At 42.6% G+C, this 15,574-nt stretch overlaps 1 protein-coding gene across 1 annotated transcript; it reads left to right on the top strand.

The window, feature by feature from the left end:
• Positions 1–5,578: 5,578 nt before the first annotated feature.
• On the top strand, positions 5,579–15,084 carry LOC149304056 (alpha-2,8-sialyltransferase 8F-like). Its single transcript, XM_089479669.1, has 7 exons — positions 5,579–5,694; positions 7,990–8,067; positions 9,062–9,214; positions 9,978–10,122; positions 10,357–10,469; positions 12,225–12,311; positions 13,678–15,084. Exons 1-7 carry the CDS (start codon positions 5,579–5,581, stop codon positions 14,135–14,137), a joined length of 1,152 nt encoding a protein of 383 aa, XP_089335795.1. The 3' UTR covers positions 14,138–15,084.
• The last annotated feature ends 490 nt before the right edge of the window (positions 15,085–15,574 follow it).

The following is a 15,574-nucleotide window of genomic DNA, read 5'->3' as shown; positions in this document are numbered from 1 at the left end:
CTTGGGCCCAGGGTACTTGGAGGACTGCCTCTCCATACAATCTGCCTCGCACACTCAGGTCAGCCGGGAAGCAATTGTTAAGGGTTCCAGAAGCTAGATATACTACCACCACTCAGAGGGCCTTTTCTATCTCAGCCCCCAAGCTCTGGAACTCCCTTCCTGGCGAGCTCCCCTCGGCCACCTCGCTGGACCAATTCAAAAAGGGGTTAAAGACATACCTGTTCCAGCAGGCTTACCCCTAACCCCTGAAGTACTCCCCCCTCCCCTCTCAGCAGCATTTGTCGCTAGCTTGAGATTTTTTAGACTGTAGCAATGTAGATGTATGATATGAGTTAATTTTATGATGGTATTTATAGTTGTTTGATGTTATATTGTTGTGCTTTAATATGCTGTTAACCGCCTTGATCTCTGGAAAGGCGGTATATAAATAAATTATTATTATTATTATTATTATTATTATTATTATAATGATGATTAGTGTTTAATTATATAGCACCATAAATTTAAATGGCACTTTACAAACATCAAGTCAACATTAAAACCTGCCAATGGTGTGCAATCTAAAAACCATAAAGTATAAAACTATGCAATAATCAAGCAAATTATACAATTAAAATACAACATTGTAAAAATAGATAATACATATAATCAAATCTAAGTTATACAGCAATGTTGAAATTAAGTTCCAAATGCTTCAGAGAGAGTTTTTAATTCAGATTGAAAGCTAGCAAGAGAAGAGATGGTGCAGCAAGTGAAAAAGGATGAATCCAGGAAGAGAAAACCCTTGGCTGGGTAAGACGGCCTGAGTTCCTGGACCACAGATCTCAGACAGGATGATAAGATGAAATAAGGATGCCTCATTGCTGTGTGTCTAGCTCTAGAAACATAGGTGGACACTTCAGCACCACTCCTCAGGGCTCCATCGGCCAGTAAATGGCTGTTGGGAGGATGGAAAAAAGTGGGGTTTGATAGGATGAGGTCACTGACACAGCATAGTTCTTGATGCTATGTCTCCCTAATCCAAGATCTTGGCCAAAGCCTTTTCTGCACAATCTAGCTTTAGCAGAGTTCATGACTCAGTCTGTGGTCCAGTGACTTATTACTCCCAAGTCTAGAAGGTTGGCACTCTCTGTTTCCTTCTTCCCACCATTTGTAACAGGATGGAATCCAAAGATTGAAAAAGGAGATAGAGAGTCAATGATGAACTGCATCTGCTAGGATGCCAAAAGCTGTTAATAGGAAACCACAAGGGGTGGAGATGGGGAACAATAATACAGGTTGAGTCTGTTAAGGAAAAAGCAACATGGGATATACAGTGAAAGAAATAAAACTTGTATGTGAGAGTCAGGGTGACTCAGCAGAAGCAATTAAGAGCCACACAGGTGTAGAAGGTAATGGAATTAAAAAGTCCTGAATGCCAAGGACAGAAATGCAAAGTGGATAATTGAACACACCTGAGAATTGTTAAGTGGTCAAGGCTGAGATGATGAAATCATCAATTCTGGGTAGAAACAAGAGAACCAATGAGAGTGGATGTACACGCCCACTGGGTGGAAACTGACAAGAGTGGGTGGTATGATCCAAGGACTATAATAATGGCTATGAATCCTAATGTATTTTGTGGGTAGTAGTGGATTGTTGTATTGGAGTTGTGTTGGATAGTTTTGGAGCTGTATATAGTAGAATAAAGTAGATCTTTTATATAAGACTACTGAGTTGTCTGGTGTCTTGAGTGAAGATACAAGAGCCAGCTGGATCCTGAAGAAGTGTGAAGACTTCTGTGGAAGCAAGAGTGAGAAGGCTTGGAGAGTTTGTCAGGGTCTTCAGCCTATTCTCTGTAACTCTGCTGCTTTAGAGCAAAGCTTTAACCACTGGCCAAAACTGGTTAGCGCCGGTTCGTAACAAGGTGGTGAGTTCGAGCCAGAGGTGAAGAGCAACAACTCCCATCATCCCTGACAGAGTCACCCTCATCTCAAATGCTTGGGACCAAAAGTGTTTTGGAACTGGATTTTTTATTATTTTTTGGATTTTGAAATATTTGCAGGTACATAATGGAGTGATCCTGGAGACAGGACGAACTCTACAAAATTAATTTCTGCTTCACATACACCTTATATACATAGCCTAAAGGTAATTTTATACGTAATAGTGTTAATAACTTTGTGTGTGAAATGAAAGCCTGTGTACACTGAACCATCAGAAAGCAAAGGTGTCAGTTGCTCAGCCACCCATGAAAAAAAGCTTTGGTATTTGGAGTATTTTGGATTTCAGATTTCCAGGTAAGGGAGGTTCAACCCCTATGTTACATTTTAATACGGAAAGTAAATTGTCTTCAGTGCCCTTGAGGAGAGTAAGCAAACAGCCCCAACTGCAAGTCAGTTGCCAGGTGAAATAAGGGGCTGGGCTCCTATGTCTTTAAAGGCCGTATAGAAGAGGAAATGATAGTGTTAGTGTTATACAACACATACTGAAACTCTCTCGGTGTAATGGTTTGTTTGTTGGACTACAACTCTGGAGACCAGGGTTCAATTCCCAGCTGAAAGGCTGAGCTTGCCCATAAGATGGTCAGCTCTGTATCATCATCATCTACTCATTTTTGTTTTCTTCACATATCAATATAATATTAATATACTACAATATCAATACAATTTTTGTGGGTTTTTCAGGCTATGTGACCATGTAATAGAAGAGTTTGTTTCAGATGCTGGTTGACCCTGCAGTTGAAATTTGAAAGATATGTGCCAGAAAGACTGCATGTGTTTGTGTCTGTGTGCATAGGCCTCCAAGTTGTCTGTTGATAAACTGAGTGGCACAGTGGTTTGACTGTTGGACTATGACTCTGTAGACCAGGGTTTGATTCCCATCTTGGCCATGAAGCCCACTGGGTGACCTTGGCCAACTCACATGCTCTCAGCCTCAGGGGAAGGCAATGGCAAACCTCCTCTGAACAAATTGTGCCAAGAAAATCTTGTGCCTTGGCTTGGGTCGCCATGAGTTGGAAACGACTTGAAGGCACACAACAATGAATACAATGATTAAAGGGATAGGGGTCCTGCCCTTTATTTCCCTTAGTAACTCTGAACAACAAACCGTGGGAGAGCATTTTAATATCGAGGGCAGAAGGATAAACTTGAAGCTTGGAGATGTTATCCTTTTAGGGGGGATAACGACTCCCAGAATCCACTAGCCAGCATGGCAACAGGGGCGCTGTTTAAATCAGGAATGTTTTCAAGCTCTGGAGAGCCACGAGCAAAGGTTTCTGGCTCCTCAAGCCCCCTACCATACCTTCCTCTCTCTCCTCAACTTCTCAATCCAACAACCCAAAGGTGCACCTTAACTCTCTTTTGCAGTGCTCCATGTTTGCATGGCCCTCCTGCTCAGAAAGAATGTTCACCTTGATTCTGTTTGCAGCCCATCTAGAAGGCAGAACTGTTGTAACAGCTGTCTTTGGCTTCAGAAGGCAGAGTAGTGACTGTAGCTTACTGCAAGCGATCCAGCGCCAAAAAATACAAGGGAAAATAATAATAATACAATGATAATGTTAATCACAGACATGCATTTTATCAAGATTTATTGGTGCTTTTTCTTTGGAAGTATATCTATGCTAGTGGGACCTTCCTCGTTCTGGCCATATGACACTGGGAAGAAAGCCTTCCAAAGTCCAGGAGATAAAATTTGAATACCATTAGCAATGCAAAAAGTACTTCTTCTGAGATCCCAGATATCCCCATCTTCTGTGAAGTCACAGCCTCTTTTGTTAGGCAGAGAACACTGAATTTCATAAGAGAAGCCTCCATGCTTTTGCATTAGGAACATTTTAGGTGTTGTTTTGGTAAAACATGCCAAATGTAGTTTTTGAAAAATCAAAAACAACTAGCCAAGCCCTAATTTAAACATTTCACAATTAAGGGGTGCGTGGGTGGGTTGTCCAATTTCCTGGGAGTAAGGTCCAATGAACTCTACAATGTCAACTTTTGAGTGTATTGGCTCTGCTTATAAAACACATGGTTCTTTTATTAAAAGATTTTCCAGCTAGCTCAGCATAAGCTTTTGTTTTCAATGAAAAATGGAAACAATTTCCACAAATAGGTTTTCCCATTTGAACTGCTCATGCTGGAGAAACCATAAAGGAAAAGGTAAGAACACCAGCCAGCATCTCCTGGACCTAATTCCTTCCCCTACTGTCATTCTTTTGCTTGTGTATTTTGTGTCTTCTTCTGTTTCTGCTTCTTGTGTGCCTTCAAGTCTTTTCTGATTTATGGTGACCTTAAGGAGAACTTATCATGGGGGTTTCTGAGGCTGAGAGTCTGTGACTTGTCCAAGGTCACCCAGTAGGTTTCCACTGCTGAGCAGGAAATCGAACCCTGATCCATAGTCCAACCCTTAAACCACTACACCACACTGGCTCTTATTACTAGGTTACTTGAGGGCTCTTGTTACCTGAGGGCAAGGAACAATTTGTAAGCCACTCTGGGAACTTTTTTGGTTGAAAGGTAAGGTATAAATACAGTAAATCAATAAATATCTCAAGGTTCTACAGGATGTAGCCATAGAAGTTAAAGAGAATCAAAATGGTTATCGCCTAATAAAGTGAGCCCTTGGTATCTGCTGGGCTTTGGTTCCAGGATCCCTGTGGATACCAACATCCATGGATACTCAAGTCCCATTAAATATAATGGAATAGTAAAATGGTGTGTTGTTGTTGTGTGCCTTGAAGTCGCTCTCAACTTATGGTGACCCTAAGGCAAACTTATCATGGGTTTTCTTGGCATGATTTGTTCAGAGGAGGTTTGCTACTGCCTTCCTTGAGGCTGAGAGCATGTGACTTGTCCAAGGTTTCATGGCTGAGCTGGGAATTGAACCCTGGTCTCCAGAGTCGTTGTCCAGCACTCAAACCACTATGCCAAAATGGTGTTCCTTATTCAGAATATACAAGTCAAGGTTTGCTCTTTTGAATTTTTATATTTTTAAAATACTTTCAAGCTGGTGGTGATTGAATCTGTGGATAAAGAACCTGTGGATATGGAGGACCCACTGTATGAAAGGGTCCCAGCCAGGTCACGTCCTGTTTTCAGAAATTTGTTGAAAATGGCAACTGGAGGTGGAGCAATGTCATTCTGGTGTACTGAATGATGTGGTTTCGCTATGAAAATGTCCCCGCATGCCTGATATCGCTGCCCATCCCTGTACAATGGAGGAATTTGCTGTCCAATGTGGGATACAGAATTCTGGGTTGGATGATGGTAGGGTCAGATCTAGCAATTCAGAATTAAATCATAACATAAAAAGGCTGAGCAGGTTTCTTGGGTGGCGAATTCAGAAAACCTCTTCTTGTGCCAACAGCCGTTTATAACATCCATTGGATGCTTCTGTGCATTTCGAAAATTTATGACATTGCCTGAGGGCAAATTCATGGTTACAGGAAAGAGTAATGATGACTTGAGGTGTGGCTACCTTTCAGGACACATTTCTTGCGCCAGCTCAGGTGTGATTGATACTTTGGACGCCAGCCTCACTGGGAACTGCACAGGGCACACTTGAAGGAGCCAGGAATCCCTGAAAAAGCAAGTTGAAGAAGATGGTCATCCGTGCCATGGCTTTTGATGTGCGACTTAGGAAGCAGAACTTCATGGTGGGCATCTGTGCGATTTTCCTTGTCAGCTTCACACTTTCACTGTTACAGACGGCAAAGAGGTGAGTGGTGGACTTTGCGGAGGGAGGGGTCAATTGACGATGACAGCAAGCCAAGCAAAAAGAACTACACTTTTCCACTTTTGTATGTTTTTAAGCGTTGTTGTTTTCAATTGTAAGCAGCTTTGAGTCCCAGTTTTGAGGAAAAAGCATAATATAAATAAATAAATAAATAAATAAATAAATAAATAAATAAAGCCATATATAATAATACAGGCCCCTTTCACATTGCATAGTTATAGCAGTCTGATACCACTTTAACTTGGCATCAGGTGCTTCTAAACCCAGAACAGTTTCCAAAAACAGTCTTCCCTCTTCCACTATTGCCTCCAAGCTGCTAATATGTAGTGACATGCTAGTCTGGTTCGTATGTACATGTATACCTCAGTTAATCAAGTAGATATTATCATTTCTTTATCTAGCGCCATCCGCTTTGCTGCGGCCTCCATCCGGGAGAAAAGGGTCAGCTGTATAGCCCCTAAGTGCCCCTTCAAAGCTTCTTTGTGAGAGGCTTTGTTAACTGAGGTATGTCTGTAATACTAAGGGAGGAATCACCACTTTATGCATGAGTTTGATGGAGTCCTAGTGAAGCTTCAGACTCATGCCTCACCTTCTCTTTTCTCGTGTCAACTGGGAAAAGACTCCAGCCAAGTTCATCCCTGTCCCTTATGCCTCTGTCATACACTCCTCTCTTGTTCTTTGCACTCTACTGCTACATCTCCCATCTGTTTTCTTCTTCACTCACGTTGTGACACTACATATCCCTCCATTGCATCTTGCCTTTCCTCATACTTATCTCTTGCTCCTTTCATCTTTTACTCTTACTTGTGTCCTTACTGCTCACTCCCTTGATTGACTTTCATTTCCTTCTACTCCCTGCTTGCCTCACCTCACACTCTAGCAAAGACTCTCTCATTTTTTGCATGTAGATTTTGCATGCACTATTTACTCTGCCTTCTCTCCTAATCCCTTCCTCACCTCACACCTTCACAGTGTTGCTTCTTGAACTCCACCACTTGCACCGCTCACTTGTCTTGCCTAGTCCCCCCTTTGCCTCACCATACCTGGAAAAAAAAAAGAGGCCAGCTTGTTATAAAACAATTTAACAGGGCTGGGTAGTCAATTTATCGTCTACATGTAGTCCTCTTTGGGCCTATTTTAGTCCAGAAAATGCAGAGATGTTTTGGAAAAGAAGCATTTTATCATTCTGGCCTACAACAGACCCAAGGCAAAGTAGCACAAGCTAGCTCTTGAACCCCATGACATTCTTTCACCACCGTTTGCTGTGGACACCCATTGGTAAGCAGAAAGATTTGATAAAAATGATTCCAGCTACACTGCAAAGGGAGCAAAGTTAGTGCTAAGCCTGTTGCACTTGCAGTGTGACGAAAGGTCAAACTATTCCTGCATTTTTAGAAGTGTTTCCTGTGGCTGTGAAAGACATAGAGCCTTAATGGATGAGAAGAGAACCCATAACGGAGTGTGAGAGTAAGAGTTTTCTCCATGCCTCTCCACATGCTGTCATAGCACTTCTGTTCTCTTCCTGAGGAATATGATTGTAAAAGTATATTTTTGTTGAATGGATTTTTCCTACACAACAAAAGATACACTTTTACGACCATCTCCCTCAGGTTGGAAGTGCCACAGTATCATGCAGAGGGGCACAGAAAAAGCTGCTACTCTCCCACTTCATTTCAGTGTTATGCAATAGGGCTTACATATCATCATCATCATTATCATCAGAGCATGTGATTTTCCTCAACCATGTACCTTGCGTATAGCATGCTTCGTTTTGTGATTAATCATTGGTTGGTAAATGGGCTCAGATTTCAACTCTGATTAGAAAGCTATGTCTCTGAGGAAGTACCATTGTCAGAAGGGAAACAGGTCCAGGAAATAGAAGAGAAATGCATTAGCGGCTTCATCTAATTTGACCTGAGTTATTGCTTCTTTAATGGGAAAAGGAACAAATTATAAGCGGCACATTATTTGTAACTAGTAATTTCCAGCTATGCCCCAGACACTGAGGCCTGCAGTCCAGAGGATGGAGTTGAGGGACATCAGTGGATTTATATGCCTAAAGCTAAGCGGATCTGGAGACGTACACTGGCAGTTTCCTTGCTCAAATCCTTGCTCCTGTCAGTCAGATACTCTCAGTTGATTCTGGAATTAAAGCTGTATGCTGTACTCTGCAAAATCAATAGGAGGATATACAAAAGGAGTGGGGTTCAGTGAAGTTTGTAATGATTTGGAGCTCTTAAAGTGACCACAGTCTTATTGGTGATTTTTACCTTCCAGAAAAGAAGCTAAAGTAGAAGAACAAGCCAGATGCTGGGAACTGAATCTATTACTTCAGAAGAAAATTGTCTCAGGAATGTGAGTGCTGATGATTTATGAAATATCAGTTTAAAAGCCAGGATGGTATACTGATTTGAGCGTTCAACTATGACACTAGGAGACCAGGGTTCAAATCCCAACTCTGTCATGGAAACCCATTGGGTGACCTTGGGCAAGTCACACTCTCTAAGTCCCAGAGGATGGCAATGGCAAACCTCCTCTGAAAAGCCTTGCCAAGAAAACCCTTAGGGTTGTTGTAAGTGGAAACGTCTTGAAGGCATACAGCAACAACAACAACAACAACAACAACTTAAAAGGGATTGTTTCTTTGATGGCTTGTTTGAATCAAGCTGGGAGATTCAGACTCTTTCCCACTATTCTGGCCCTGAATTTTAATCCAGGTCTCAGTTCTCTCTTTGCTCCCACTCATGTAACTGAAGATGCTTTTACACTGTTGAAATAACGCAGTTTGGCATCACTTTAAGTGTTATAGCTCCATCCTATGGAATCCTGGGATTTGTAGTTTTACAGGGCCTTTGGCCTTCTCTGCCAAAGAGTGCTGATGCCTCACAAAACTATAAATCCCAGGATTCTGTAGGATGGAGCCATGACAGATAAACAGTTACTGTAGCTGGAAAAAATGAGTCAACAGAGGATTAATCAGGATTGCCCCTACCAAATCAGGACTGTTGGAGGGCATGCATGTTCTTTTCAGGGATTCTAGATCCCATGTATAGGAACATGCACTTGATCTAAGATTGAATGGCAGATGATGGTGGCCATGTTTCTGGAACGGTGAAGGTGCGCTGGGCTTTCATCTCAACCTAAAAGGAGGTACCCCAGGTGCCAAACCTTATTCCTCCAAGGGGGTTTAGCACTTTGGCTAGTTCCTTCCAAGTCTGAACAAAAACACAGGGTGGATTTGCCATCCCACCAGCTGCCACTATTAAGATCTCAGGCACAACAGACACAAAGCTATATTTGCAAATGCCATGGGGCTGAATGTTAAACTGACTGCTTTTCTGGTTGGTAGGATCAATTTCCATAAGACAGACAGTGAGAAGGAAAAGTTTCTTATGATAAATAACTGGAAGCTCCGGGCTCTGGATAGGACAATACTAATGCATCTGCTGCTCACCCAAGGATGCCCCTGGGAGCCTGATGCAGCAGCAGTCGCACAATACAGGTAACTATATGCTTTGATGCTCACTTGTTTAAAAAGATGCCTGGATGGAAACTGCAGGAACATCTATAGAATCTTAGAGTCTGTGTTGGAAGGGGCTGTAAAGATCATCCAATCCATCCCCTGCGATGCAGGAATACACAACTGAAGCACTCTTGAAAGATGACCACCCAACCTTCAAAGAAGGAAAATGCACCTCTTTTTGAGGCAGGCTATTCCACTGTCAAACCCGCTTACAAAAAAGTTCTTTCTAATATTTAGGTGGTGTTTCTTTTCTTGTAATTTGAATCTATTGGGTCATGCTCCAGTCTCTGTAGTAACAATGTGTTTGTTTACCATTCATAAATCAGGAAAGAAAAGCAATTCAATATGTTTCTGCAAACATGTTTCAAAACTAACAATATGCCCATGGGAACAGAAGCAACATAGTCGTGGATGATAAACATTTTGAGCCACTTAGACGTTTTCTGCATCCAGATATGACTTTTTCTTTCTCCAGCCTCCACCTTTCTTATGATGTGCATTTTAGTGCCTGAACTTACAGTCCAATGAACCTGGCTCCAAAGGCCTGTTTTCTCCAGCTCTCCTTTACTGTTGTCTCAATGCTGGTGCTGCTAAAAAGCTTCCAGCCAGAACAAGAACAAGGAAAAAAGGAGGGAGCAAGCAGGTGCAAAAAGACTTTGTAAAAAGGATGGAGCTGCTTTATCAGAGATTTTGTTACTTGTAGTATACTTGTAATTCTAACTTGATGCTAATCCATTTGCAGGGCACAACTGGGGCAATGCTGCAATGCTTCCTTTTGGTTAGTGGTGACCAAGGAGAACACGCCACTGGGATCATATATTACCCTTGATGGGGCCAAAAACAAAAAACTGCGGGTGGAAACCGAGCTGTTGGACATGCTGCCAGAGGTGGGGGAATTTCTTTCTTTGGGATTTGGGTGATGTGTGGAACTGGGGAGGTACAACATTGATTAATACAATGATTGGTTATGTCTGCGACTCACTTAAATTAACCCTTGAATAACATTCAGTTACATGCAGCTTCATTTTTGATTTGAGTAATTTTAATAGCTGGTTTCTTATCTGAGAAATATTAATCATGTAACTATAGTTAATTTTTTCCCCTCCTCTCCCCAAATCTAGAGATCACCCTTCATGGACACTTCTTATAGGGACTGTGCAGTGGTAGGCAATGGAGGAATCCTACTAAACAGCTCCTGTGGACATGAGATTGACCGGGCGGATTTTGTAATCAGGTAACTTTTCTTTGAATGCAGTTTGCTGCACCTTAATGGGTAGGATGATCACAGAAAGCACCCTTATATAGATTGTTAGAGCAACTATTTATTTTTAATACACAAGTTATTATTGCCTCTCTCTAGGTCTGAATCGCATTTCATTATGGTCTTTCTTCACCAGAAACATCATAGCATGCCCTCCAAATGTCCTGATCTGGCAGGGACAGTTTCAATTAATCCTCTCTCTTTCCACTTTTTTCAATGGTTTGTAAAATGTGCCAGTTTCTTCTTTCTCCTCCCACGTTTCCTCTTTGCCTGTAGCTTAGTGCAGTTGCTACAAAGCTGAGTCTAAAGTGCAAAGGTAGTTTGCATTCAATTAGCAGGGCAAAAGCAAATGGCTTCAGCCTTTCCTAGGAGTTTATCGCACTGCCCTTTTCTGTCCTTCCCTCCCAACCTAGGCTCAGGATGAAAACTTTTAAGCATGGATTTTATCACACGCCTCTGTGCCCATGTCGGAGGCATCCCATACCCAATTTGGACTTCTCCAGTACTTTTTGAAAGAATGGGACCTTCCTGTTCTTTGCAAAGTATGGGAGAACTCCAGATCAGGTATGGGATGCCATGATCGGGTACAGGATGCCTTTGAGATGTGCAATATAATCCGTGCTTAAAAGTTTTCATCCTGCATCTTGGTCGGGAGGGAAGGACAGAAAAGGACAGTACAATAATTTCCCTGGTTTGGCCATTCTTCCTCATTAATAACTTTAGCCTTCTTGACTACACGCTGATGGTGCTTGTCCACAAGGGTCCCAGTTTTCATCTGAAAGATTGAAGAGTATCTGTCGCAAGGGCCTCTGTCTTATTAAGGGATGATTTCAGAACTATGTGTTCATGCGCACACACCAGATGACCCTTAACAGAGAAGTAGAATTTTGATTAAAAGAAATGAGGAAGGAGGAAGTTATGAATTAAAGTGGTTGAAGGTCTGAAAAATGTCAGTACTTCCTTGAGAGTACATAGCAGATAGACAATGCCATTATATGCTCGCTCTCCTTTCCACTTAATTTCCCTTTCCTCTGACTCTTTCCTTACCTCACCTCACACTCTTGCCATGCCTTCCTGCATTGGTTCTTGTACTCTGCCACTTGCACTGCTCACTCTGTTGCTTCCCATTCACCTAATCTGGGAAGTAATTGCTTGTTGCAGAACAGTTTCACAGATGGATGCCTCCACATTTTGCTCCGTAGCTTGGCTCCTTTAAGGATCAAAGACTTTACAGTGGGCCCCTGGTATCTGCTAGGGTTTGGTTCCAGGACCCCCCACGGATACCAAAATACATGGCTGCTCAAGTCCCATTAAATACAATGGCACAGTAATGGTGTCCCTTAAATAAAACAGCAAAATCAAGGTTTGCTTTTTGGAATATATATATATATATATATATATATATATATATATAATATTTTCAATCTGTGCATGCTTGAATCCATTGATAAAAAATCCATGGATATGGAGGGCAATTGTATTTTTAAAAAGAAAAGAAAGAAAGCTTAGAAACAGAGCAAGATGATGGTCTGAATGAGCACCAGATGGTACACCCACAATCTGGGATATAGCAACCCTATGCATGCATCATAATTCAGTGCTGAAAAATAGATGCACAATTCATGCCCAATTCGGAGAAATAGAGCTGGAAAAGAGCATTTATTTGACTGTTGACACGGGCTTTGATGCTTCTTTACCATTCTCCCTCCACCAACATCCCCCATCCAGGTTCAACCTCGCTCCCATGAACTTCTCTGAAGATGTGGGAACCAAGACAAGTTTGCTGACCATCAACCCCAGCATCATTGAGACTAAGTAAGTGGATAGATGAAATGTGGACACATCCAGGGGGCCTTTGAGGTATTCCAAAAATAGGAACTTGTATGGAATGCAAAACATTATAGACAGTAGATCATAAATAGTAATACATGAATCCATTTTCAGGCCTTGAGTGAGACTAACAGCTTATCACCATTTATAAAAATAAAAACAAAATTGAAGTTTAACATACAAAATGTTGAAGATGTTAGAAACACTGGGAGATTCAGAAAGAGCCCAGGGAGGAAAGACTTCAATAACTTGCCCTGGCAAAGACAATCAGTCCTGGCATTCTGCATACCCTTCAACAGTCCCAATTGGGCAGAGACATTCCTAATTAATCCTCTGTTGTCTTCTCTTTCAGCTGTTATTAAAATGTTCTGGTTTCTCTTCAGGGAGGTAGCCAAGGGGGGGGGGGTCTTGGGGTCCGGATCCCCCCCTTCCATTAGAAAAGTGAATGGTGTGTGCTGCTGTGCCGCCGCACCCAAGCCCCATTATAATGGTGGCACTTAGTCTTCCCCCCCCCTTCCTAAAATCCTAGCTATGTCCCTGTTCTCTCTCCTACTCCCACTCGCCTCAGCTTACTTCAGTTGTGCAAACTGACTTCAAAATGCAAAAATAATATGCAATCCATAAACTCAGTAGGGGAAGAGAAGATGAATGGGCAGAACCCCTTCCCAGCAAACTCAGGCAAAAGCAAACTGCTGCAGCCTCTCCTAGCTTGTGTGTTCTCCCTCATTAATAATTTTTGCCATCTTGATCACACTCTGATGTTGCTTGGGCACATATATGCCTGTTTTTATCTCTGAAATGTTGGAGAATATGTAATTTACAGAGAGCCAGCATGGTGTAGTGGTTTGAACATTGGACTAGGACTCTGGAGACCAGGATTCCTGGCTCGGCCATGCAAACCCACTGGGGGATCTTGGGCAAGTCACACTCTCTCAGCCTCAGTAGATGACAATGGCAACCCCCCTTTGAAGAAACTTGCCAAGACCCCATTATGGCCTTAGGGTCACCATAAATTGGAAATAACTTATAGGCAGACCACAACAATAACAATGTACAGTGGGCCCTTTGTATCCACTGTGGTTTGGTTTCAGAACCTCTGTGGATAACAAAATCCGTGGATGTTCAAGTCTCATTGAATACAGTGGCATAATAAAATGCTGTTCCTTATACACAACAGCAAAATCAAGGTTTGCTTTTTAGAATCTACATATATATTTTAGTATTTTCAAGCTGAGGATGCTTGAATCTATGGATAAAGAATCCATGGACAGGGAGGGCCCATTGTAATTGATATTGTAAGTCCAGTCATGTTTCTTCATTTTCTGAATGCACCTTTTCTCTCTTCCTGCAGATTCCAGTACTTGCTGGCACGGCGGAAGCCTTTTGCAGATGCTCTGTACCCTTATAGAGATGCCTTCTTCCTCCTCCCCAGTTTCTCCTTTGTGGGCCACAGCACCCTTGGCTACCGTGCACTTTACACCATGGAGGACTTTGGGCTGGTCCAGCAGGCTCTCTTCTTGAACCCACAGTACCTGCGTAATCTGAGTAATTTCTGGAGAACAGGCTTGCAAGCACGCCGCCTCTCCTCCGGCTTCATGCTGGTCAGCATGGCTTTGGAGTTCTGCGAGCGCATCACCCTCTATGGCTTCTGGCCCTTTTCGCATGACCTGGACAACAAGCCCATCCCTCACCACTACTATGATAACATGAAGCCCAGACCTGGGATACATGCCATGCCCACAGAGTTCTCACATTATCTCAGCATGTACTCCCAAGGTGTGCTGCGGTTACGACTGGGCAAGTGCCAGTGACAGATATATGGCTAGAGTGGGGTTGGAATGATCTTCTAAACCAAGTGTGGACAACTATGGAATGCCAGGGGACCACATTAGCCTCTTAAGAGAACATCAACATCCGTACACAAACCACCCCAGAAAAAAATTGCTCCTAAACTCCCTTTAGGATGTGTGGGTGACCTTTTTGCTTTGTTTTTAGTGATCTGTGGGCCAGAAGTTACTTCTTGTTTATTTCCCTGGAGGTCATAAAATGGCCATGGAGGGTTGTATGAGGCTCACAGTCTATACTTTGCCTGCCTCTGTTCTAAACTATGGGAAAACTGGCCAGTTGCAGCACCTGTGAGAACTTTAAGATGGCAGTACAGAGTTTTGTGGTTGCCCAGAAAGTTGTGGAATGCAAGAAGGCCATTCTAGAAGTATGGGTTTGCATAAAGTGATTCCTTGCTTCTAGAGGAACTCCTGGCCTTGAAGCTGAATCTTGCCTGTTGGGCTTTCCTTGGGTTCTCCAGTGCCCACAGACAATGGGGAAAAACTGTGGTGCAGTGTGCCAGTCAATAAATGCCTTTTGGGATATAGTGGGATATATATATTCTCGGCCTGTGAAGGAGAGAATAGGCTGGCCCAGCTCCATCAGGGCTAGCCTGAAGAAAGAGGCTCCTCCCTCCATAACTGTCATCCTCCGGCCTGTGAGGGAGTTGACCAGGCAGGCCCAGCTCCATCAGAGCTAGCCTGAAGAAGAAGAGCCCTCCCTCCGGTCCATCTGCCTTGGTCCAGGACTCAGAGGGAGAGAAGAATGCTGGGCCTGATCCCCTCCCTCCCTCACCATTCCCTTCTCCTTTTGTGTTGTGTCTTTTTAGATTGTAAGCCTGAGGGCAGGGAACCGTCTATTATCCCCTCTCTTGTAAGCCGCCCAGATTCCCAGTGATTGGGCGGCATATAAATAAATCCTATTATTATTATTATTATTATTATTATTATTATTATTATTAGGTAAAGAGGGAAATAGTGGCACACCACCTTCTCTGTCCCTTTGGACAAGCTAGCTGCTGCTGCAAGTTGACTATGTGCCATGTATACATGGGTGTGGATGGGAGAGTAATGTGGCTTCCAGATGCATAGCCACCAAATTATATTGCCCTTGAATTAAATAGAGCTCACATACCTGCTGTAGAACAGTTGCTAACTCATATTCTGGAATCTTTACTGAAGCCTTCTTAAAATGCGGAATGGTGTGTGAGATTTCTGGTGGACAAATGAAACTGAGAAATGTTTCACAGACCCACATTGCTTGCTGAAATGGGACTCCCTTTGCATGGAAAGTGGCCTAGAGAATCGATAAGAATATTCCTAAGGAACAGAAGATCTGTTCCATGAGATGCAAAAGAAGAAGAGTTTTGTTGGTATAATATAATGAACATTATAATGGAATTGGTTTTCTGTTATTGTTGTTGT

The sequence above is a fragment of the Sceloporus occidentalis genome, unplaced genomic scaffold (genome assembly GCF_023333645.1).
Source record: "Sceloporus occidentalis isolate IW3139 unplaced genomic scaffold, rSceOcc1.0.p SCAF_14, whole genome shotgun sequence".
Lineage (NCBI taxonomy): Eukaryota > Metazoa > Chordata > Lepidosauria > Squamata > Phrynosomatidae > Sceloporus > Sceloporus occidentalis.
Note: the sequence above shows the minus strand (reverse complement) of the source record. Positions and strands in the feature narration are given on the sequence as shown.

Bases quoted from the DNA above. Each gene is read 5' to 3' on its own strand.
- LOC149304056 (XM_089479669.1), top strand. From the start codon at position 5,579: ATGGTCATCCGTGCCATGGCTTTTGATGTGCGACTTAGGAAGCAGAAC. The intron at 8,068-9,061 runs GTGAGTGCTGAT...TCTGGTTGGTAG, and splicing joins AAGAAAATTGTCTCAGGAAT to GATCAATTTCCATAAGACAG. The intron at 10,123-10,356 runs GTGGGGGAATTT...CCCCAAATCTAG, and splicing joins TGTTGGACATGCTGCCAGAG to AGATCACCCTTCATGGACAC.